General features: G+C 44.2%; 1 protein-coding gene across 2 annotated transcripts in view; it reads left to right on the forward strand.

Moving 5' to 3' along the window:
• TENM2 (teneurin transmembrane protein 2) overlaps positions 1–26,085 on the forward strand; it is a 1,208,790-nt gene that overhangs the window by 1,133,400 nt on the left and 49,305 nt on the right. For both annotated transcript variants that reach the window (XM_023591746.3, XM_058281907.2), the window contains 6 exons: positions 4,519–4,729; positions 9,760–9,879; positions 12,865–13,126; positions 13,869–14,136; positions 22,903–23,046; positions 23,487–23,736. In XM_023591746.3, coding sequence (XP_023447514.1) covers positions 4,519–4,729; positions 9,760–9,879; positions 12,865–13,126; positions 13,869–14,136; positions 22,903–23,046; positions 23,487–23,736 — 1,255 coding nt within the window. The remainder of the gene's footprint in view (positions 1–4,518; positions 4,730–9,759; positions 9,880–12,864; positions 13,127–13,868; positions 14,137–22,902; positions 23,047–23,486; positions 23,737–26,085) is intronic.

Here is a 26,085-nt window from a genome sequence, read left to right on the forward strand (position 1 = left end):
AAATCTCGTGTGCAGTGCCCTGTCTTCAGACTCCCTTTGGGAAAACAATGGCTCCTCCTAACTATAAAGGAGAAGACAAAGGGCGATACTCTCACTGGTTGCCTTGCCTGCTTTTTATCCATAGCTGCTGCTTAGCCACATGGATAAGGTACTCAGCTTCTCTGATCCTCAGCTTCCTTCACTGTAGGATGGACATATTAATGGCAATACATGCACTTTACTGAGTGTTCACTGTACCAAGCTCTGCTCCAGGGACTCTGCATGTACTACCTGCTTTCATCCTCCCAAGGGCAATTTCTAACATTATCATCATCATCTCCATTTTGCAGATGAGGAAAGCTGCAGCACAGAGCAGTTAAGTAAATTGCCCAAGGTCAACAGCTAGGTAGTGGCAGGTCTGAAATCCAAACCCAAACATTCTGGTATCAAAGACTGTAATCTAATGCATACATTTTTATTCTGCTTTGGAGCATTGATACGAGGATTTAAATCGACAATATATATATCAATCCTGCTTAATATGTAACATGCATTAGCACTATCAATTATTTTTAGCTTTTCACTATTTGGAAATACAGACACTATTCTTACCAAGATTCAACCAGCCTATAGCCTATACCAGTGAAAGACTCTAAATATAAGGGATATTAATTTCATTTATTTCTATATTCAGGCTTGTTGTTTTTTTTTAAAGGAGGTATTGGAGATTGAACCCAGGACCTTGTACATGGGAAGCAGGCGCTCAACCACTTGAGCGACATCCACTCCCCTATATTCAGAATTTAAAGACTGAAAAGGTTGAAAACTTCAGGGGGTTTCTGTTTATAATAATAACTACAGTTCATTGAACACGTACTATAGAACAGATTTATATATATATATAAATCTCATTTATCCCTATCATATAACCCCATCATACAACCTGTTATAACTCAGTTTTAAAAGCAAGGAAACTGAAACTCAGCAAGGTTGATTATCTTCCTGCACACACACAGCTAGAAACTAAGGGATATAGGATTCAAACCCAAATCCATAAAATTCCGGGAGCCAGCCTCTTACCTCTGGCTCCTTTTTGGCTTTTTCCCTTGGGATTTCTGGTCCAAAGGATTCCATTTAGAATTTAATCTTATTTCTGTTTTATGCTGCCAGACCTGTTAGAGAAGATTCTCTCTTATTTTCCTTATGAAAAGTAATAAAAAGAATGCCTCACATATTGTTCCCAGAAAGTTTCTCCACATCTGTATTTCTCTTAAATTGCCATTACAATTAGCGTGTGTCAAATACGTGTATGATGCAACAAGAGCTGTGCTTTAGCTTCCTTGCGGACAGAAAGTACCTTGACGATTCTCCTCGGCGGTGTCTGACAATGAGGCAGGCGTGTGACCCTGCCGTGGGCCATGTTGGGAGGGCCTTTGTCACTTTCCCGTAACTGATGAGTCAGAATCGAGCCCTTTTCGAGAACTCTGCAAAGCTCTCCCACCACCCTCACCACCCTTCCCAGGAAAAAGCCCACCAGACAAACAAATAAGGAGGCAAATATATAAATAAAGAAACCGTCCAGTGTCAGAGGAGGGCCACGCTGCTTTCCCGCCACTGTTGAATGGAGATGTCTGCAGCCTCTCAGGTCCGGAACTGGCAATTCAGAACAGTTTGATTGCCTGCTTGATTGTTTGCGAGATAACTGCAAGATTGTCAGTGACAGGGTAATTTACTGAAGATTGCAATGTCAGACTCCATCCAAGGGGCTCGCTGGCATAAAGATGCGATTCTCATGACTGACAGGCCACTGGGAGATTGGAGTGCCAATTTAAAGTTCATAGTGCCATCCGAAAGGGTCCGGCCATCGCGGCTCATAACCATACAGCACGATGAGGTCATCACAGACGTACGGATGCGCACGCTTAATAACGCGCCGTCTCCGGGGCAGGTAGATGTAAATGTGTTAGAGGAAATAATTTATAGCCTTTTTTTATTATTTTTAGCACTGTCATCTGCTATTGCTGATGGTGTTTATGGGACATCTCCTGCCAGACAGGCTCTTGAATAAAAAGCCCAGAATCAACAAAACGGTGGGGCAGTTCGAGGTTCACGGGTTTGAAGCAGTCACCAGCCCAGAAAGCGGCAGACCGAGGAGCTGGGGAGAGGAGAATGTTCAGTGCTTAATAGGAAAACTGTCAAGTTATTATCGGAGCCCAGTGAGGTCCTCGAGCTGCTTGTATGGAGTGGGTGGTAAATGGGTTGCCGGCTGTGGAGGGGGAACTTTCCCAGCTTCTGGAGGGAAAGGCTACCAGAGACGGATGGAACGCCCAGTGGGAAGAGGCCGGCGACCTTCAAGAAGCCTCTAGTGCCCCCAGCAGTGGCTTCCTTCTCACCTGAGAAGTTTCTGGATGCTGAATGAAGAACTGCCATCATAGCTCAGTGGGTGATTTTTAAATCCAAAGCAGGCCTTCCATTGTAGATTCCTTCTGTCTAGTGGAGGTGATCCGTGGCAGGGGATGCTAAAGTGGAATGCTATGCTTTTTTCTTTCCTTTTCCTTATTCTGCCAAGGGGCCCTTGGATCCACTTGACAATCTGAACATGAATCTGCAGTGGTGCCTCCCTATTACCCCGCCGCTGATAAAACAATTCCCCGGCACCGTTTTTTTGGGTCTGAGGTTTGCTCGGCCCTTGGGGGGTATCCCATTCAGCCAGTCCATCAGGCTGTTCAGACCCTGGATTTCGGAAGTCCCTAAATTTCAAGTGTGCATGTCTGCTCAGCCTCCTGGGTCTGCATTTCTAGGAAATTTTGTAAATCTAAATGCATTACGAGGCACACGAGCAGTAGTTGCCCATGTGGAAAATGAGAGGCTAGTTTTAGTAATTCAAAGCCACGCAAAACATGCAGCCTCCTAATTTGTTTGTTTGCTTAAAAGAAAGTAATACATTAAAATAATTGTACATTAATTGCTAAATTACAGTGGAACTTTGGTAAAATTACATATTTCATTTTCATTAGCAGAACCAAATGAAAACGGTAATGCCAAAAAAATTACATTGTAATATATTTAAAGCACACAGGCAGGCCACTGATTCAGCGTTTCAGTACATGAGTTTGTCAAGTCACTGCACAGGGTTTGAGTGCAAGTTTCTATAATGCTAATTAAGGCCATAAAAAGCTCTGCTCTCAAATCTGGGAGCTACAAGCAAGTTATTCTCTAAGCTCCTCAACTGTGCGTTCAGTCAATTACCAGCAGAGTGACTATGGTTTGGCCAACTAATTGGTTCCAATATGAAATCCCAAGGAGCAATGCCCTGACCATTTCAGTCCTCGGCCCTTACAGACACACGAGGAGTGAGAAACAGACACTTACTCATTCAACAAACATTTGCTGAGTGTCTAATTCCATGCTCGGCACTAGGCAGGTCATCGATACAGAAATGAATAAGACACTGTCTCTTCGAAGAGCTCATTTTCCAGACAGGGAGGCATGCATAAAGGGATCATTAATTCCAGAACAAGGAAGTCGGCATTAAAAGCCACTGTTTCTAAAATGTATTGTGCATTAGAATTATCTAAGGATTATGTTTAAAAGAAAGACTCCAGGACCTGTTCCTGGAGGTTCTCCCTGGATTCCACCCACAGGCTTCTGTTGCAGAATCATTCTTTGAGAACCTCTGGTTCAGGCATGTACAGAACACTGATACCTAACCTACCCAGAGGCCTCATCAAGGAGGGCTTCCTGAGGGAGGAAGCCACACCTAGAACGGCCTTGAACGATGAGTCACGTCTGTCTGATTGCCAGCACACAGGTGCCACTCAGTTGATGTTCATTGAATGGCAGATTAATGAATCAGAATCCAGGAACAGGATAGAGGGGCAGGAATCTAGGCAAGTGAATCTGAATGTTCAGAGGCTTCAAGGTATGTGGAAGGAAAGAACCAGAAGCACTTGGATGCATTGATAGTTTAATTTCTGGGCACCCCAGCCATAGCCGCTCCTCTCAATTTCTTGGAAAACGTGAAACTGACAGCACCAGGTTCTCTAGCAGGCCAACAGTTCCCTCCGCGGCTTAGAGGGAGCAGGGATGGAATGAGTTTCTTCATTAAAGTGAGATTTAAGGAATCCCAAGCATTCTGATTACATGTTCACCTGTTAGCACCCTGAGAATTGGTGATGAGTCATTTTCTTTGGGCTTCGTTGTTTGAATGCCAAGTGTTTGTTTCAACCACACAAATAATAACTTGCTCATAGCACAACAATAGGAAGTCTGCAAAAGTATCATAAAGAAAATGGAGCTAATCATACCCATCTGCTACCCAGGGATAAGCATTTGTCAGCATCCTCAATTACTTTCTTTCAGTCTTCTTTTTTTCCCTGCATACGTGTACTGGCGGGCCCTAAGGCAGCCCTTAGGAAGGGGTGATGCTCTTCTGATGCTGCTCACACCTGTGCTGGTGAGAGAAGTGTCCCCGCTCCCAGCGACCTTGACCTTGTCTCCTGAAATCTGCTGACCCTGGCTCCGCCTCTGCCCCTCCAGACGGCCTCGTGGATTGCCTCGACCCGGACTGCTGCTTGCAGTCAGCCTGCCAGAGCAGCCTGCTGTGCCGGGGGTCCCGGGACCCCCTGGACATCATCCAGCAGGGCCAGACAGACTCGCCCGCAGTGAAGTCCTTCTATGACCGCATCAAGCTCCTGGCGGGCAAGGACAGCACTCACATCATTCCCGGGGACAACCCCTTCAACAGCAGGTAGGCGTCCTGGGGCCCTGCAGGCTGCTGAGGGCAGCTGCTCCTGGGGTCTGCATGGGCCAGGGGGGGCCTGGAAGGGGCACTGTGGAGGGAGCTTCCTGCCATGGCTCCCTGGGGACCCTTTCTCCACATCCGGCCAGAGCCTGTTCTCTCTGCAGGGCTTGACCACCTTCAGCCCAGAACCTGCTGGATGCATACTGCTCGATCCCCAGGTTTTTAGATCATTTTATGATGTGTATTTTATGTAACATTGTTGCTTTTTTTTTTATTTTATAGGTTTATTTATTTTAGGAGGTACCGGGGATTGGACCTGGGACCTCGTACAGGTGAAGCAGGTGCTCAACCACTGACCTACACCAGCTCCTTTATTTCTTTTCTTTTTTTTTATAAATTTATTTATTTATTTATTTCTCTCCCCTTCCTCCTCCCTCCGCCGCCCTAGTTGTCTGTTCTCTGTGTCTATTTGTTGCGTCTTCTTTGTCCACTTCTGTTGTTGTCAGCAGCACGAGAATCTGTGTTTCTTTTTGTTGCGTCATCTTGCTGTGTCAGCTCTCCGTGTGGGCGGCACCATTCCTGGGCAGGCTGCACTTTCGTGCTGGGCGGCTCTCCTTACAGGGCACACTCCTTGCACGTGGGGCTCCCCTACGCAGGGGACACCCCTGCATGGCAGGGCACTCCTTGCGTGCATCAGCACTGCGCGTGGGCCAGCTCCACACGGGTCAAGGAGGCCTGGGGTTTGAACCGCTGACCTCCCATGTGGTAGACGGATGCCCTAACCACTGGGCCAAGTCCACTGCCTATTTCTTTTTTTTAATTAATTTGTTTTAGGAGGTACTGGGAATCGATCTCAGGACCTTGTACAAAAGTATGTTCTTCCCATGTTTGTTGTTTTTGTTTGTTTGTTTTTGTTTTTGAAGATACTGGGGGTTGAACCCATGTGAAGCAGGTACTCAACCACTGAGCTACACCCACTCTTGCTTTTATTTTTTAATCTCTCTTTCTAGTGCCTCTCATAGTGGATGTTCTTTGATCACTGATGAAACACTTCATTCAATAGAGTGTTTCTGAAAGCTGTTATTAACTTGGTAACATAACCTGTCATTCGTGGTATCTTAGAGTCAAGCTGATACCAGTTGCTAGGATTTACCGAGCACCTGTAATGATCCAGAGACTTTAGGTGGATGGTCTGTAATCCTCACGGCAGTCCCATCAATTGCATCTACAAGACATTAATTGCAATGGACCGCCGCATTAGCATTTCACCCCCAATTCCAGAACAGCAGGGGTTTCTCTTGAGTTTTGCTCTCAGTGCTAATTTGAGGTTTATTGCAGGGTCAAATTCTGGATTTATTTTGTAGTCACATTGGCCCGTTCCGTCCTCCTCACCCCACACCAAGACAAGTTAGAGCTGTGCTTCCAGCCCTCCCTCTTCCGGGCACTGTTTCTGATTCTGAGGGCGGAGGTGAGGGGTGGGACAGGCAGGGGATCGTCTCACGGCCTGGCCCCTTGTCGGTGACCTCGCTGTGGGTCCAGATGTGGGTAGTGTGTGCTGGTGATGAGACCTCCATGCAGGCGGTGGCTGTGTCTTCTCCTGCAGGTGCCCACCCCATCTCCATGCTCCTTCACAGGCAGAGATAAGAACTGCTGGGGGGGCCGTTTCCACACCTCTGGGAACGAGGAAGCTGAGTGGGTGGTCCTCGCCCCCCCCCCTCCAATCCTCCTAACTCTCTTTAAGCTCACTCAGGTTCCAAGGGCTCCCAAACGGGAAGGAAATAGCAGCCTTCAATTCCTCCGGGATCCCCTAGCATTATAAATTATTCTCTCAGAAACTCCCTCTTTAAGCTTTTTTTTTTTGGGCGGGGGGTGGGGCGAAGATGTCATCAGGCAACAACTCAGACCATGCCCTTCCCTGGAGGTGACTGGTAAGGGCTGGATGGGGACGAGGTGGGAGGGGGTCGTGCAGCGGATTCTACCAACTCTTAGAGCCCTTGGGAAAGTTGTACAGCCCCAGTGCATGGCAGCTCTTCTGAATGTGAGGGTTCTCAACAGGGTAACCTTAGGCCAGCAACTTTGACCTTTCTCTGTTCTGATTTTACTAAAACTAAAATAGAAAAAGAAATCATCATAGACAAGGGAAAAAAACAACTTTCTCAGCCCTCCTCCAGGTCAGCCCTGATACCTCCCGGCTGTGTCAGGTGGGGCAAGGTGTTTATCCTCTTCACCTCATTTTCTTGGACTGTAAAATTAGAATAATATTATATATGACACACCTTATAAGGTTTCTAAGAGGACTAAACAAGAGTGTGTACATAAAGCACTTAGCTCACTGTCACCTAAAAAGTATTCAATAAATGTGATATTATGATCTTAATTGGAGAATTCTACCCCACCACCCCCAAAAAGAGAGATACCATAAATCTCGGACAAAAAAAAAAAAAAAAGTAATTCCTCCATTTGTTAAATCCTAGTTCCAGGAAAGGGATTCTGTAGGTATACTTCCTTTCAGTTAGGAACACAATTCATATTGCCAGATTCATGACCACTAAGCCATTAACATTTTGGGGTTGTTTGTGTACAGTTTGCTTATACTGTAAATGCATCCTCTGAAGGCTCTTGGCCTGTTTTAATCAGCTTCAGCTTCCTGATTAGCATTGTGTTATTCCTACCCTAAATCCAGTCATTTCCTTGTGTTTTCCTTCTTATTACTCTTTGGTCACTTTTCTCATAATTTAATCTTATCATCGTCATTAACAGTGATGACTTCCAGACAGCACATTGCACTAAAACCAACATGCCCAGATCGGGCAGGGACCCCGGAAAAGTGGGTGGCTATGCTGACCCCAGAAACCTGGATGAACGAAACTTGTTTTAGAGAAATCTTCATCGAAAACTTTGAACGTAGCAGTAAATAGCATCACCCAAATAAGCCCACTGAACGGCACCCAGAGGAGCCTGTGCTCTCCAGCACGTCTCATGGATACATAATTCAGAAACGCAAAAGTGTTACTCCCAGACACGGGGTGAAGTTCATCAAGCATGTGGGTTTCAGCACGTTATCATCTGACAAATAATGAAGGACAAAGTTAGGAGTAAAAAAGAACTTAATTCAAGACTTCTCAGAAAGCATTTCCCCTAGATAATGGCATACAAAAATAACTAAAGTGTCTTGACTCCACCACTGTAATTTATAGAGCAGATCTCACTCTCTAGATAATGTGATAATTGTTACACATCAATAATCATAAATAGAAATGAACTGATAGCATGTCTTAGCTGAATCTTTTCTGCAGACTGCCTGGAAATGATAGAAGCCAGCGGCAATGAAGAATTAGAAAAATACAGGGTAGAAATCTCAGGCAGCCCAGCCCATTTTATTCCTATGGCACTCCGCAAAGTCGTACACTTACGGCAAGGATTCGAAGGAAATAACAGTTGTGTTAAAAAAAAAAAAAAAAGTCCTCGCAGTTTTGTTTTCTCATCACAGCCACTGTGCGCTTTGTGGTCATCAATACACATCATTGTTTTTAAAACAGTGTCTATGAAGGCCTTAAAGGAATCAGGGTCTGAGCAAGATAAGAAAACATGACTGAAGAAAAATGGGTTATTTTCATAAATTCATTTTCCACTGTTAAACACTCTAGCATTGTGGCTGGAACTAGCTAAAAATGGGATTCATTTGTTAGGCAGCCAGTAGCAGATGATTAGAGCTGCCCATGGAACAGTCTAAACACTCCTGAGACCGTCGAGGGCTTGGAGTTGAGCAGTTGGGGCTATTGCTAATAAAAAGAGAGGTGTTTGGAGACAGCCTCCCCCCAGTTTTCAGGACACCCGGGATTGCAGAAGTAAGTACCTTCCAAAAAATAAGCAGACTTTGACAAGATTCTGGCAAAGCACAGGTCAGCTTGATTACCTACTCCAGAAATTGGGCCGAGGTCCAGGAACTTTGGAGCCTGTGAGCCTCTCTGCTTTGCCAAATTGCCCAGTGCCTCGGAAGGCCAACTAGACAGCTGCAGACCTATCTGAGGGGCTGCGCTGGGTGCAAAAATGGAGCTGCTCATTAGCCCATTCTTCCATGAAAGCAAGAGAACGCAGGTGAGAGGAGATCATTACTTTCTCCCTCCATGGACTTTGAATAGAACATTGTAGCGTCTCCATGGCTTGATGGGATTTCCCAAAGGCAGCTAGTTAGAGACTGGCATTCCTGGGAAAGTTCTAGTTACTGTCATCTGGAGAGAGGGGAGCTTTCCCTGACATTGAAAAAAAGTTGGGTAAGATTTCACAAAACTCCCCTCTACTCAAGAAAGCAGGAATTTGATGTAAGAGTCATGTGTAGCCAAATGGAATCCAGAATCCATGCTATTTCTACCAAAGATAAAGATCTCCAATAGTCTCTTTTCCAGAGGTGGAACTGTGAAAGTTTCACCGTCGTGGACTGTGAAAGATTTTGTTCTTAACAAGCAGCAAAAAAATGACGGATGTGTATGTCCCATAAAAACCCGTGTACTCCCTCCAGCCCCTCTGACATCCCAGCCTTGAGGAGATTAACTTTGCTTCTAATGTGGCCTTTCCCAGAGTCAAAAAAAGGAAATGAGTAGCCAGATGGGGAAGCTCTCACCCAAGTGTAATCCTCCCTGAGCCAGGCTGAGGCATACACGTGAGGGATTAGGGGCTCCCTGAAGCTTGGGCTGAGCAAAAGTCAAGCCATGTCAAGAAATGGAGCAAGGCCAGGGGTGGAGGGCATGTGCTTAGGAGACCCTGTTACCCAGCCAAGTGACGGGAGATGCTGCCCATGAATTGTACCCCCAAATTTAATAGTGCTGCTCCTCAGGATAAGCAAAGCCTTGAGACATGCTGTTAACCCCTATCTCTCTGGGAGATGGTGCTAGAAGTTAATGTGGAAAGTCTCTTTGCATAAAGGGGCCTGATGAGGGCAGGGAGAAGAGAGGCAGTGGGGAAGAGGGACTCCACGACTTCCCTTGTCTTTGTTCTTCCGCGTATGGTTAAAGTCCTCATGTTTCTTTCTCCCTCAGCTTGGTTTCTCTCATCCGAGGCCAAGTAGTAACTACAGATGGGACTCCCCTGGTCGGTGTCAACGTGTCTTTTGTCAAGTACCCAAAATACGGCTACACCATTACCCGCCAGGATGGCACGTAAGTAGCTTTGTGGGGCTTGTACCTCCTCGGGACTTACTGAGCATGCAAAAAATAAAGCTGGTGCTGTGGTGGGCTTGGAACCATCCCAGAGCCCTTGACCTCACTAGAGGCCAAACCTCTAGTGTGGACCCCCCACCCTCACCCCAAAGACCTGTCTTGCTTTTTGTGTGGTATCAAAAAAGGAAAGTAAATAAAAAGGCCAACCTATCCGGAGCTGCTGACAGTTATAACCCTTCTCTTTCACTGTCAGGTTAAGCTTTTCTGTGTGTGTTGGAAGTTGGGGGGCGGGCAGGTGCAGTGTAGAAAGAAGACGGGAAGGTGTCTCTTGAAAACCGCTCCTCCCTATTTTAAAACAAAGGCAGTGCCGGGTGACAGGACTCCACATGACAGAGCATCCTGTGGTGAACCCCTTCTGCCTTCGTCTGTGGCTTTAGGAGTTGTACTGTTGTCTCTACTGTTTGCGGGGGTGGGATGTAATCAGAGGAGCCTAATTAAATACATTTAGCAGTCACCCTGCTGAGTGAAGGAGGCAACCTTTCCCTATTATCTTCTGATTGGAAACCTGCCCCCATCCAGCCCCCACCAAGATGAAAGCTCTGTCATTTCCTTAATCTCTCCAGCACGGACTTGAAATTCAAAGAACAAGATATGAAGAAGAAAGGACTTCTATGGGATGGTCTAGGGGACTGGCTCATGTCCCCCAAAAAACACACGCTCAGATCTTCCTCTGCGCTCCTGTGGGTGTGACCCCACTTATAAGTAGAACCTTTTGAAGATGTTGTCAGGTGAGATGAGGCCAAATCGAATCAGAGTAAGTCTTAATCCCTATGACCAGAGGCCTTATATAAAAAGGAAATTCCAAGGCAGTCAGGCCGCAGGGAGAAGCCACTGAGGAGAGAGAGAGGGAGAGCCTCACCAGAACGCTCCTCACCCCGGAGGAAAGCGCAGCCTTGCCAACATCTTGATTCTGGACTTCTAGCCTGCAAAACTGTGAGACGGAAAATGCTCATTGCAGCCAACCCATTGCACGGTGTTTGTCATGGCAGCCCTGGCAAACTAAGAAAGAGGGGGGGGAAATAATCTCTCACTCTGGGCTAAAAAGAAACATATTCTATTCCAAACAAAAGAGGGGGGGCTGTTGCTATAAAGGGGCTGTTGCTATAAATCCGATACAGCATTTTTTCTATAAAACCAGAGTCTGGAAAATCATGGCTGTGTATATAAGTAAGAACTATAGTTCTTGCCTTCCTTCTAGTAAAGATTCTAGCCTTATTTTTTACTGTTCTAAGATGGCCTTGTAGGCAGTGTCAAAACTTACCAGCCCACAGGAGCCTTATCTTCATAATCCTACCTCTGAAACCCAAAGAAGGAGTCTAATGATTTACCCTCAAACCCTCAATATTTGTTAAATATTTGCTATCTCACACATACAATTCTGCGGTCAAATGTAATCACTTTGAAGCACTAGGATTGTGAATGTGCACTGTACAGAGCTACTTTGGCCCTTGTGCATTTTAGAAGTCAGCCTCCTTCAAGGGCTAACATTCCGAGTCAATTCCGGTAAAGTCCCTGTGAGATGCTACACTTCTGAGTCCTTGACCTGCCATCCAGCCTCCTTATGCTGGCCCATCCCTCTCAGCTGCTTCCTGACTAATAATGCCCCAAATCCACCCCTGAGATCATCTACCCAACCTCCTGGATCAGCGATTCTTCAGTTCTGTTCAGGTTGGAAAGCCGTGGGAGTCACAGGGCGTGTTTGGGACTGCCCCGTGGAGCCCCACAAGCTGTTGTATAGCTGTGTATACCACAGACATTGATGTTTTGATTCCGTCATATCAACTAGGAACAATTTTATTTCAAAACATCAGATTCTATTTTCTGTATCTTATAAAAAAGCCTCCCCAGCCGCATGCCTGCCCCACTTAATAGATGCATACACAAATAAATGGATAAGCTGTTGTGCTGTGCATGCTCTGATATCAACCTTAATACTCATATCCTCCTTGTTCATTCATTTCGTAGCTATTAAAACCCACCAAAAGCATTGCACAACTTGGGCGAAGCTGGGAGGCAGCATATATTCACTGAGCATCTACTATGGTCCAGGCACACTGTTGGCTCCTGGGGACTTGCAAGTATGCAAAAAAGACAGTCTCACTGCTCTCAAAGAGCCCACACTTTGTTAGAGGGGTGAAGCTTAAAACTGAGAAGCTTCTCTCCATTAACCTCCTTCTTTTCTGTTAGTTGGGAGAGGATTACCTTTATTTTACTGCCCTGGTAGTACACCTCGGTCTAGCTCTTGAGCAACAAACAGAGAATAGTTTAATAACCATCGTCAAAGATTTCAGAAACAGAACAAAGCTGATTAGAAGAAAGTTTTGATGAATGCTTCCTGTGTCCCAGCACCACGTTATCATAACTGTGCAGTTTATTGGACACTTCTGTTAGCCTAGCATTGTGCTGAGTGCTTTACACTAGGGATCGGCAAACAGTTTCTGTACAGGACTGTACGGTAAATATTTTAGGCTTTGTGAGCCATCTGGTTCCTGTCACAGCTACTGAGCTCTGCCACTGCAGCATGAAAACAGCCATAGATGATACCGCATGAATGGCCATGGCTAAGTTCCAATAAAACTTTATTGACAGCATCAGTGGTAGGCAGGGTTTACCCTGTGAGGCATGCTTTGCTGACTCCTGGTCTACAGTCATCATGATATTTTATTCGCTCGGCCGTACTGTGAAGCAGGTATAATTATTCCCGCTTTCCAGATATAGAAACTTGGGCTCCGAGAGGGTTAGTACTTGTCCACGGTCACACGAGTAAGCGGTAGAGTTGGGTTTCCAACCCTGGCTGGCTGCTCCCAGAGCCCATGGCCTCCTCCTCCGTGCCCTGCCACCGCCGTCCTGTGAGGCGGTCAGAGCGCCCGGCCTCGTCCTCGGGCGAGGTCACCCGTTCCAGCGAGCCCGTCACCCTCTCTCCAGGTTCGACCTGATCGCCAACGGGGGCGCCTCCTTGACCCTGCACTTTGAACGGGCGCCGTTCATGAGCCAGGAGCGTACCGTGTGGCTGCCGTGGAATAGCTTTTACGCCATGGACACCCTGGTGATGAAGACGGAGGAGAACTCCATCCCCAGCTGCGACCTCAGCGGCTTTGTGCGGCCCGACCCGATCATCATCTCCTCCCCTCTGTCCACCTTCTTCAGTGCTGTCCCTGGGCAGAACCCCATCGTGCCTGAGACCCAGGTAGGAACGGCAGGCACCTCGGTGGGCCCCTCGGGACGGCCCTGACCAAAAGTCACCACCTGCCTTCCACCCCCCCACATCTCTCCCAGAGTGGGCCAAAAAATAATATTGGAGTGGGGGGATAACAGCAGGACCTACAGCCGTGGGGCATTAAACTTTGAATCCCTTCTGGACATTCTTTTTCTAGATAGTTGCTCGATACTCTGTCAGTCACTGGAGCTTTTAATAAAATAAAAACAATATACATATGTGCAACCCACCTGCAAATTGCTTTTTATTCCTGTTAGTCACAGAGATACATGATAAGAGGCACTTTAATGATCTACATCGGCATTACGACAGAGGGCATATTACATTATTACCTCCCTGTTGCTTTATACCGATTGTCAGTGGAAGTTGCAGGTTCATATAATTACAGCCTCTCGTGGCCTCCTTGCATGCAGCTAGCAATAAAGCCTGCTGTTCTTATTTACATCTTTTGCCAACAGTGTGGTTCTTAAAAAGAAACACAACAGTGACCAAGAATAATTATTAATCCAAAAATCATAACCTCAGCCCCTTCACCCAGTGGTGTGGGATAGGTTTCACTTCCCACCTTCAGCTGAGGGAAGTGGTTCTTGCACCCACGTAAGGCTTCGGCGAGGGAGGCGGCGGGCCGGCGGCCTCTGAGTCGAGGGGAGCTCCCCGCCGGGGTGCTTTGGGTGTGCAGTGTGTCCACCGTGTGTCGTCCCCTCCATCCCAGGTTCTTCACGAAGAAATTGAGCTCCCTGGTTCCAATGTGAAGCTGCGCTACCTGAGCTCCAGGACGGCAGGGTACAAGTCTCTCCTGAAGATCACCATGACCCAGTCCACGGTGCCCCTGAACCTCATCAAGGTCCACCTGATGGTCGCTGTAGAGGGACACCTGTTCCAGAAATCCTTCCAGGCTTCTCCCAACCTGGCCTATACCTTCATCTGGGACAAGACGGACGCTTACGGCCAGCGGGTGTACGGACTCTCAGATGCCGTGGGTATGTTTTGGCTTCAGCCACTGATTGGTTCATGGATTTAGTCGTGCATTCACTCGATGAATATTTACCGAGCTTCTAAATTAATATGTGCCAAGTCCTCTTCTACAGATAGGGAGAGAGTGGTCAACGAGATGGACAAGCTTCCTTCTCTCCCAGACCTTATGTTTGATTGGGGAATAGAGATAATAGACACTGAATGGAAATGAAAATATGAAGCAGTGCTAATATGAAAATAAAAATAAATGCTATGTACTGGGAAGGAGGAACAACTGTGGATGGGTATCCAAACGCTTTCAGTGGGGTGACAGGTAAGCTGAGATTTGAATAACAAGAAAGAGCCTTATGAGAACCAGGGAAAGGGCATTCCAGGCAGGGAGAGGCAAGAAGAGTATTTGAGAAGCAGAGAGAAGGCCAGGGTGACTGGAATATAGTGTGGAAGGAGAGTGTATGAGATGAAGCGAGAGAGGAAGGCAAGGGCCAGATCATGTTCCCGAGAAAGTGCTTGACCAGGACTCAGAGAGACCCACGAGAATCAGAGGATGGAGGCTGAGGAGGTCCCAGGGCCACACACTAGGTTTTGGGGCTTTGCCTTTGAGCGACTCACATGGTCCTCCCTTATGAAAGGGCATTGTAAGAGAAGGATCCTGTGGTTATCAGGCTTTGAAGAGTCATGAGCTGTGGATTAAAGTCAACCTACCTGGCAGCTTTTCCAACCTACGGAATGCTGTCTGGGGATTAATTAAAATCCAGAATCCTGAACTTTCTTCACCAGTAGGCTTGTGGTTTTTAAAAGTGTGAGTAAAGATAAGTTGTCAAAATAAGAAACCAGCAAACTCAGAAATTTTTGCTGTTCCTTGGAAGCCAGTGTTCTGCTCAGCACTCCCTTGGTGCAGATCATCATGCTACATGCGTTGTCTTGGGTACCCTCTCAATAACCCTTTCAGGCAGGCCCTCTCATAATCCCCCTCGTGCCCGTGAGGAGAGAGGGAGAGGGTAAATCAGTGGCTTAAGATCAAAGCTCGGGGGTCACACATTCCCCATGGATGACCTCCAGCCGTGTCTCCAGCCTGGCTTCCTCCCAAGTGAGTTGTGTTGCCTCCCCAGAAAGTGGAGTTAATAACTTACTAAACAGATAATACGTGATTGGAGTAACTAGTTCATTTTATGTGAAACACTAACTAATGATATACATTAGCCAATATCGAAATGATAGTCAATAACAAAAAGTAGACTGAATTATAGTGCACCCCCATGTACTCCAGCTTCTACCATTATTAGCTCGTGGTGAATCTTATTTTCGTGTGAGTTTGGGGGCTTATTTGTCTTTTTGTTATTGAGTTGAATTCTTATGCATTCTCTTTTTTTAATCAATTTTATTGATACATAAATAAAGCATACAATTTATCTAAAGTATACAATCAATGGTATTTAGTATAGTCATAGAGTTGCGCATTCATCACTTTGATCATTATTGGAACATTTCATTATTTCAATAATAATAACAAACAAAAAGACAAATAAGAAAATTCTTTACCTCTCAATCTATTTATGTTTCCCCTGCTGCACATAGCTGCTATTTCTGGCTATACTTGCACAATTATTTATTTATTTATTTATTAAGCAGTTTTATTGTGATATATTCACACACCTTATGATCTATCCAAAGTGTATAATCAATGGCTTTTAGTATACTCACAATGTTGTATATTCATTACCACAAAAAATTTTAGAACAATTTTATTACTCCAAAAAGAAAAATTCCACACCCCTTAGCATTCCTTCCCCAGCTCTACATGACTACTGATCTAATTTCATCTTTATAAATTGATTTATATTTACATTTTATGTAAATGGAATCATACAATATATAGTACTTTGTGTCTTAGCTTAATGGTGGTTTTTTTTGTCTGTAACATTTTGTACTATTAACATATTTTTGTTCAACTTAAAAGAGAAATGGTCTTATATATGCAATTTTACCCATATTCATATTACAGATGCAGTTTTACTATGACATACAGTTCCATGTTACATTTTTTAGCTTTCCTTCTGGTAATATATATGACCTCAGACTTTCCCTTTAAATAACTTTCATACCAACATAATAGTATTGCTAGCTACAAATATTGTATTGGGCTTTACCTTTTCTATTCATTTCCAGATTTTCTTTCTTGTCTAATTTCTCTAGCTAGAACTTCTAGTATAATGTTGAGTAACAGTGGTGACAGTGGGCATCCTTGTCTTGTTCCCGATTAAAGGGAAAGCTTTCAACCTTTCCCCATTGTATACGATGTTGGCTGTGGGTTTTTCATATATGCCTGTTATCATATTGAGGAATTACTCTTCTATTCCTATCTTTTGAAGTTTTTTTATCTTGAAAGAATGCTGGATTTTGTCAAATGCCTTTTCTTCATTGATTGAGATGACAGTGTGTTTTTTTTTTCCCTCAATTTGTTAATGTGGTATATTACGTTCATTGATTTTCTTATGTTGAACCAGCCTTGCATACCAGAAATAAATCCCACTTGGTCATGATATATAAGTCTTTTGATATGCTGTTGGATTCTATTTGTAAGCACTTTGTTGAGAATTTTTGTATCTTTGCTCTTTAGAGAAATTGATCTGTAATTTTTTTTTCTTGTGTTGTCTTTATCTAGGTTTGGTTTTAGGGTGATATTGGCTTCATAAAATGTGTTAGGTAATTGTCCTTCCACTTCAGTTTTTTGGAAGAGTTTAAACAGAATTGGTGTTAATTCCTCTTGAAATGCTTGAGAGAATTCACCTGCAAAGCCATCATGTCCTGAATGTTTCTTTGTGGGAGATTTTTGATGACTGATTCAATCTCTTTCAGTATGATTGGTTAAGTTCTTGTATTTCTTGTAGTGTCAGTGTAGGTTGTTTGTGCATTTTTAGGAATTTGTCCATTTCATCTAGATTGTCTAGTTTGTTGGCATACAGTTTCTCATAATATCCTCTTATGGTCCTTTTTATTTCTGTGGGATCTGTCATAACTTCACCCCTTTCATTTCTGATTTTACTTATTTGCATCTTTTCTCTTTTTTTCTTTGTTAGTCTAACTAGGAAGTTGTCGATTTTATTGCTCTTCTCAAAGAATCAACTTTTCGTTTTGTTGATTTTCTCTACTTTTTGGTTTTTTGTTCTCAATTTCATTTATTTCTGCTCTAATCTTTATTATTTCTTTCCTTCTGCTTGCTTTTGGAAAGATTTGCTCTTCTTTTTCTAGTTTTTCTAGTTGTTCAGTTAGATCTTTGATTTTAGCTCTTCTTTTTTAATATAGGCATTTAGGGCTATAAATTTCCCTCCCAAGACTGCCTTCACTGTGTCCCATAAGTTTTGGTAAGTTGTGTTCTTGTTTTCATCTGTCTCAATATATTTCCTGATTTCACTTGCAATTTCTTCTTTGACCCCACTGACTATTTAGGAGTGTTTAGCCTCCACACATTTGAGAATTTGCCCTTTACCTGTCTGTTATTGATTTCCAGTTTCATTCCATTATCATCTGAGAAGGTGCTTTGTATTATTTCAACCTTTATATATTTATTGAGAGCTGCATTGTGACCTAACACGTGGTCTATCCTGGCAAAAGATCCATGGGCACTTAAGAAGAATGTATAATCCCCTGAGTTTGGGAGCAACGTTCTGTATATGTCTGTTAGGTCTAACTCATTTATCATATTGTACAACATGATATAATTTGTTTCCTTGTTGAACTTCTTTCTAGTCATTCTATCTAATGATATGAGTGGTGTGTTTGAAGTCTCCAACTATTATTGGAGAGATGTCTGTTTCTCCCTTCAGTTTTATCACAGTTTGCCTTACGTATTTTCAGGCACCCTGGTTACGTGCATAGATACTTATGACTGTTATTTCTTCCTGGTGGATTGTCCCTCTTATTAATAATATAACGGCCTTTTGTATCTCTTAAAACTTTTTTGCATTTAAAGTCTGTTATGTCCAATATTAGTATAGCTACCCATGCTCTTTTTTGGTTACTGTTTGCATGGAATATCTTTTTCCAACCTTTCACTTTCAGCCAATTTATATCCTTGGATCTAAGGTGAGTCTCTTGTAAGCAGCAATATGGATGACTCATGGGTTTTTTTTCCCCATTCTGTCAGCCTATATACCTTTTGATTAGGGAGTTTAATCCATTCAATGATATTACTGTAAATGCATTCTTTACTTCCACCATTTAATTCTTTGGTATTTGTATGCCATATCTTATTTTTGTCTTTTTACTTTTCTGGTTATACTTTCTGCTGTTCTTATCTTCTATACTCTCCTCCAATCCTCTCTCTCCTATCTTTTTCTTTCAGGCAGTGAAGTTTCCTTTATTATTTCCTGCAAAGGTGGATTCTTTTTTATGAACTCTCTTAGTTTCTGTTTGTTTGTTAAACTCACCTTCATATCTGAAGGAAAATTTTGCTGGAGAAAGAATTCTTGGCTGGCAGTTTTTCTCTTTCAGTATCCTAATTTTATCATACCACTGTCTTCTCATCTCCATGGATTCTGAAAAGAAATCTGTGCTAAGTCTTACTAGACTTGTGTGATGGTTTGCTTCTCCCTTGCTGCTTTCAGAATTTTCTCTATCTTTAAGATCTGACATTCTGAGTAGTATGTGTCTTGTATTAGGTCTTTTCACATTTATTCTGATTGGGGTATGCTGCACTTTTTGGACACATAAGCTCATTTCTTTCATGAGAGTTGGGTAATTTTCAGTTATTATTTCCTCAAATACTCTTTCTGCCCCCTTTCCCTTCTCTTCTTCTTTTGAAACTCCCATGACACATAAGTTGTTGCATTTCATGTTAGCATTCAACTCCCTGAGCCCCTGCTCTATTTTTTTCATTCTTTTCTCTCTTCAATTTCAACTGTATTGTCTTTTGTATCACTTATTCTTTCTTCTATCATTTCAACTCTGCTGTTGCATGCCTCAAATGTATTTTTTATCTCACCTATCATGTCTTTCATTCCCATGAGCTCTGTTACTTTTTTATTCAGGCTTTCACATCATTCTTTGTGCTCACTCAGTGTCTTCTTAATGTCCTTTATCTCTTTAGCCATATTGTCTTGCAACTCATTAATTTGATTTTGGAAATTTGCATGCATCTCATTGATTAGTTGTCTCAAAAAATCCTGCATCTCCTCTGGGCTTTGATATATTCCTTTTCTTGGGCCATTTTCTTACATTTTCTTTGTTTGGCTTGTAATTTTTTGCTGATGTCTAGGCATCAGTAATGATTTCAGACCCCCTTCTTAGGGCCTTGGGTAGGGAGGCTGTAAAGGCCAGTAAAGCCTCTTATTTACCTACTTTTAATTTCCTCACATGCACTTCTTTGGTCTGCCAGCAGGTGGTGCTCATTGGCAGTACTCAGTTCAATGCCTGGTTGGAGTGTGTTTGCTGCAACACAGACCAGATTGATGTGGCAGAGGTTCCTACCTGGAGGCTACGAGGCTTGTAATTCAAACTTTCTCAGAGACAGTTCTCCAACATTTGCTGGCAGCCCCCTCCCTTTTCCTGGGTAGGAAGTAATTCCACTCTCCTCTGAGTCCTCAACAACTAGTCCCAGTCAGTAGAGAGGGAGATTGAGAGGGTCAGATCTCTTTAGTCTGGAGCTGTCTCCCAAGGCAAACAATGGTGCAGCTGCACCCTCCTGGAAGGGCTCATGAGGCACAGCAGACCAAGTCTGTGAGTCAAAAACTGAGTCTGCTTTGGGAAGGTGGATGGTTGGGGCCCTCTTTGTCTGTAGCTGCTGGCCCCAAGACCTGAGAATTCAAAAGTGTCTTTAGTGTAGGGCAGGGAGCTGACATTTGCAGCTGCAGCTTTTAACTCACAGTTTTGCCTTCATGATTCTTTTCCTCTGTCCCTCTCTCCTCTGGGTGGTGTCCAGCCTTCCCTGGTGTCCTAACTCCTAGGAGATTTTTTTCTGGGTTGTTTCTGCCTGTCCTCTAGCTATTTTTCTTGTAGAGAAGAGAGTCCAGTGTCTGTCTAGTCTGACATCTTCCCAAAAGTCTCTGTATGTTCATCTTATTTCTCACATACCCTCATCTGCTCCCTTGCTCCCTTATTTCTCTGAAGGAAGTCTCAGATACCATATCTTTCCATCTGTAATATTTCAGAATGTATCTCTAACAAGCACTTAAAAAACATACTGGGGAGCAGATGTGGCCCAAGCAGTCGACTATCTGCTTCCCGCATGGGAGGTCCTGGGTTTGATTCCTGGTGCCTCCTAAAAACAAACAACAAGTAAAGGGAAAAAACCAACTCAGGGGAGCTGATGTGCCTTAGTGATTGAGCACTGGCTTCCCATATATGAGGTCCTAGGTTCAATACTCAGCCCTGGTACCTAAAAAAATAAAAATAAAATAAGGGCAATCCCACTACCACAACCAAAAACAAACCCTCAATAATTTAATGTCAGTTGTCTCATGAATATAAAATACTAATGCTTTGTTTGAATCAGAATCCAAATGAGATCCAGCATTTATGATTGGTTGACTTCTCTAAAAAATTTTTTAATCTACAGGTTTCCCTTCATCTCTACTGCTCTCTTTCTGTTTGTGGTTATTTTCAGATTGTATTCCTTTGGTTTTAATGTGTTCCTGTGTCCCCTGCATTTCCTGTAGTTGAATCTTGAGGCTCTACCAGGGGGCGGTTGGGTTTTCTTTTGACAAGACAACTTGCCTGATAGGTACTGCTGTGTTCTTCCTTCAGGAGGCTTGCAGCATCCAGTTGTCTGACTTTTAGTGCTTTTTGTGGCATTGCTGCTCATTGCCTACATCTACTAAGTCATCAGGGGTTGCAAAATGATGCTATTTTAATTCTATCATTCCTTCTTAATTCTTAGCTGGAATGTTTTCATATGGAGGTACTCTTTCGTTAACTGTTTGGTTATTTGAGCTAAGTTCAATACAGAAAAAGAAACGGTTAAATGCTTGATTCTTTCCCTTTATTTACCGGTTTTCATTATAACGAATGGGTTCTCTAGCACTCTCCCAGGCTAAGCAATTAACATTTTCTTTTTTTTTAATTAAATTGTCTTTTTTTTTAAGATGCATAGATCACAAAAAATGTTACATTAAAAAATATAAGAGATTCCCACATACCCCTCACCCCACTCACCCACTCCTCCCACATCAACCTCTTTCATCAGTGTGGCACATTCATTGCATTTGGTGAATACATTTTAGAGCACTGCTGCACCACATGGATTATATTTTACATTGTAGTTTACACTCTCCCCCAGTCCATTCAGTGGGTTATGGTAGGATAGATAATGTCCAGCATCTGTCCCTGCAATATCACTTAGGACAACTCCAAGTCCCAAAAATGCCCCCACATCACATCTCTTCTTTCCTCTCCCTGCCCTCAACAAATACCACAGCCACTGTCTCCACATCAATGCTACAGTTTCTTAAGGATCATTATGAAATCACAGATTGAAAGGTATCGAATATGTTTCAACCCACTGAAATTATTATCCCAATACTGGTCAAATTTCCCCATATTTAGTCAGGTTCCCAAATCCTTTCGACATGACCCTAGTAGATTGTGTTGGTTTCCTTGCTATCTGTATGGTAAAATGGCCTGGGCTCATCTTGCTCAGTCCTTGCTCAAGCCTTGCTCCAGCCATTTCTTAAAGGAGCCCTGATTCCCTTTAATGAGAAATAATATTTCAAGGCCACAAGCCAGCCACTGGCGATTCTCCTTGCTACTGTGTTGGTCATTGTTTCTCAGGATTTTCAGAGGACAAGCTAGGAAATACATGTTTTTTTCAAGATAAAATGCATTTCGTGTTCACATAGACACTTCCATACCTCAAGATTTAAAAGAAGCTGCCGAGAATCCCCGAAGGTGACACACATAGTTAAGAGTTTAATGTAGTAGGAACGGCAATAATAACAAGGCTTCATATTTCTAGAGCAGCGTTCCAATTAAAAATGCATGGCATCTCGGCATTTGGTCTCATCTATCTTTACCATAGCTCTCTGAGAAATTGAGGCTTTGCTCACCCCATTTTGCACATGGGGAAAATGGAAGAAGCACAAGAAAATGTGAGCTGGGAGCAGAGCAAGGAGTAAGGCCCTTCTGCTCCCACCATTTGCTCTCATTTGCCTCTGTGGCAAAACACAGGATTTCTACAGGCAGGTTTTGGATTGTGTTCCCCACTGAATCTCCACGTAACCGGCAGGATGTGCACCCTGTGCCTGCCTCCCCTGGCACTCGAGGCTTTGAGAGAATGTACAGCGTGCCTTAACTTACACAGACTGCTGCCCCCAGCATCTCCTTGTAAATGAGCCACTAAATTTCCCAAGTCCTTTCTCGGAGTGAGAGAAAATAAATAACACAAAATATAATAAATGCATGCCGTGAACAGCAGGCTGAGCAAAACAGTCTCCTGTTCATCTTTAAAGGAGAGTTTTATCAGGTTTTTAAATGGTTCCTCTCCTCCCTCCACATCACTGGAGTCATTTTTGAGAGCCAGTTGTTCTTTTGAAAGGTCTTCCCATCCCCACAGAGGACTACTGTGTAAAGTTTCAAGGTTGAGTTCAGCTTGAAATCTGAATTTAATATTGTGGAATCACAAAGAGAAAAGCAATCAGCCTGCCTCCTTGAGTGAGTTTTTGGAACAGAATCTCTATTACTGCGAACATGTGTTCCTTGTTCTTGCTAGAGCGCTCTGGAGTCATCAAGGGAACTCTCTCTCTTCTCCCCGCCCCCCCCCCCCCCCTTCTATCTTTTAGTGTCTGTCGGGTTTGAATATGAGACATGCCCCAGCCTCATTCTCTGGGAGAAAAGGACAGCCCTTCTTCAGGGATTTGAACTGGACCCCTCCAACCTTGGTGGTTGGTCTCTGGACAAACACCACATCCTCAATGTTAAAAGTGGTATGTGAGCCCATCCCCTTTCTAAATACAGCCTTATCCCCTTCTCTGGAACCTTCTCTCCAACCTGACATTTAAGTGGTAGCCCTTCTCCTTCCCTCAGCCATTTTTTCAAGCACCCAAAATATCCATACTTTTCCCACTTTCTTTTAAATGTCAAAGAATTTTGGGCTGGCGTTCCTAGTGCATCAGCCTTATTGTACCTCACAATTCTTCCATTATCCCTCCAGATATTACCTTTCCCCAAAACCATAGGATTTGGGGGTAACCGTTCCATCACAGCTCCCCCTCAGCAGCATGGCAGAGGAACTGGAGAACTCCCCAAAGGCTGGTGTTTCCCATTTGTGCTCTTCTCCCTGTCACTCCCCTCACCCTCAGTAGGCCCAGAGAAGCCTCTTCCCCAGAGGGCTGTAGTAACCAGTCCCGTTTACCCACCCTCCTAGGAATCCTGCACAAGGGCACTGGCGAGAACCAGTTCCTGACTCAGCAGCCCGCCATCATCACCAGCATCATGGGTAACGGTCGCCGCCGCAGCATTTCTTGTCCCAGCTGCAATGGCCTGGCCGAAGGCAACAAGCTGCTGGCCCCGGTAGCTCTGGCTGTTGGAATCGATGGGAGCCTCTTTGTTGGTGACTTCAATTACATCCGGCGCATCTTTCCCTCTCGAAACGTGACCAGCATCCTGGAGTTACGGTAAATGGCTACACAGCAAGCCTTCTTTTGCTCTATTGCTCCCTTCTGCTCCAGAGTTTTACTTATAATGACTGCATTTGGGGTTCTCCAGAGAATGGGCTGAGGATCAAAACCTAGACCTAAGATTAAATGAGGATTTGGGAAAATGCTTTGTATAGCAATAGAACATCCCACACATAGCAGGTGCAATTACTGGCAAACCCTGACTTACAAACAAGGCTAAAGGCTTTCAGTTACAGGGTTTGGGTGGGACCTGGGTAACCACAGGCTAGAAACCCTCCACAGGTGATTCCAATATACACCAACCATGAGAGAACCACTCCTTGAAGCTGTTGGTCTATTTCAGTGGTTTCCAAAGTGACACATTTAAAACTACAGATTACCGGACCCCTCCCCCAGAGGCTCTGATACATTAAGCCTGGAAAAGGGCCTAGGGATCTTTTCTTCCTGACAAGCTCTGTAGAAGGTTCTGATGTGCATCAAAGTTGGAGAACCACTGACGTTCATGTACTCACTAGAAATTTCGTATTGACCACCTCTGCTACGAGCTCCCTGTAAATCCTCTAGACCTGTACGTATTCACTAGGGTATGACTTAGCCTTCCTGCACAGGCTTTCCTAGGTGATTTCTGCCCACCTGGGAAGATTCCACCCAATCATTGCTTGCTGCTAAGTCTGAAGTCCAGGCTCTTCTGTGCTGGGGAAATATTCCAAGCTCTTGGAAACTCCCTCTTCCCAATAAAGTTGAGTGTAAGCTCTCAAACACACAGGGGAAATCTGGAAATAGAGGGAGAAATAAGGTCTACAAATAAGGGAGAAAAATTCATTCCACAAGTATTTGATGAACATGTACTCTATTCCAGGGACTGGAGGCCCTGGGGTGGAGCGGTGAGAAAGCAAGGAAATCCCCAGCTATTGTGGTACTCATAGTCCCATTAGGGGAGCTTCAGCCTAAAACATGTGGACGGATAAAAAATAATTCCAAACAGCATTAAGGGCTGTAAAGAAACATCTCACAGGGTAAGAAATAGGCACTATTGGGGCAGGGCTGGGAGTGGGGATGAAGAGGCTACTTAAGTAGTCAGAGAAACCTCACCAACTAGGGGGCATTTGAGCTGGGACCCAAATGATGAGGTGAGCCACATGTTGATCTGGGCAAAAATATTCCAGACTGAAAGGAGAGTTGTGCAAAAGCACTATTACCAAGTAATCTGGCTTATTTAAGGCATTGACAGAAGTCCACTGTGTCTTAAGAGTGGTAAGCTGAGGGGAGAGTGTTTTAGAGGAATTCAGAGAGGCAGGCAGGGCCCATGCTTCAGGGTTTTACTAGCCACATGGAGAAGCTGCAGCAGGGAGTGGGTGGGGAGTTGACGTGATCTGATTTGGATTTTTAAAGCTCTTGTATGGAGAAGGGACTGTAGGGTTGCAATACTGGAGGCAGAAAAACCAATAGGAAGGCTGTGAAAAATGTCTGGGGTTCAGACTTGGACAAGGGAGTGGCAGGGGAGATGGTGACATGTTCCAGTTGGAATATATTTTAAAGAGATCTGATAGGACTTGCTGGTGGATTGATTGTAAAGAATGAAAAGAGAGAGAGAGAGAGAAGGATAAAGAATGATGGATTATCAGAATTTTGGCCTGAGCAACTGGAGTGGGGCCAGGGGGAAGGGATGGTGGTGTTTTCTGAAGTTTCCCCATCTATGGTGTGGAGGACTTAGAAGAAGATACACAACTGCATTTGCATTTTAGGTATCTTTGAGACCGCTCTGGGAGAGGTGCCAATGACCTGACCTCCAGCAACTACCACTGAGTATTTTGGGGGGCTGAGATTGTACTAGGCACTGGGAGGTGTGGAGAGGAGGAGGAGACTCTAGCTCCACCACAAGAAAGTTGCAGCTCCACTCAGATCCACCATGCAGTTACTGATCATGATGGTGAGCCAGGCCCTGTGCTGGGCTCTAAGGATACAGAAGGGGATGAAGCATAGGTCCAAATAGTACCTGTCAAGTGTTAGAGATGGGCACCTGGGCAAGTAAAGGCAATACAGTGTGGGTGTTCTGGAAGAGTGAAAGACTGACCATCACAAAAACACATAAGGGAGTGAGTGCTTAATTCTCCCATGGGGGTGGGAGGAGTAAGAGGGTGTGGGAGGATTGCTTCACAGAGAAGAATGTTTTAGTTTCCTAGGCTGCTTATAGGCGATACCATTAAATAGGTTAAGTTAAATGATGGGAATTTAGTAACTTACAATTGGAGACTGAGAAAATGTCCAAATCAAGACATCATCAAGGCGATGCTTTCATCCAGAAGACTGGACGCCGGAGACCTGAGCTCCTCGACCACATGGCAA

The sequence above is a fragment of the Dasypus novemcinctus genome, chromosome 2 (genome assembly GCF_030445035.2).
Source record: "Dasypus novemcinctus isolate mDasNov1 chromosome 2, mDasNov1.1.hap2, whole genome shotgun sequence".
NCBI lineage: Eukaryota > Metazoa > Chordata > Mammalia > Cingulata > Dasypodidae > Dasypus > Dasypus novemcinctus.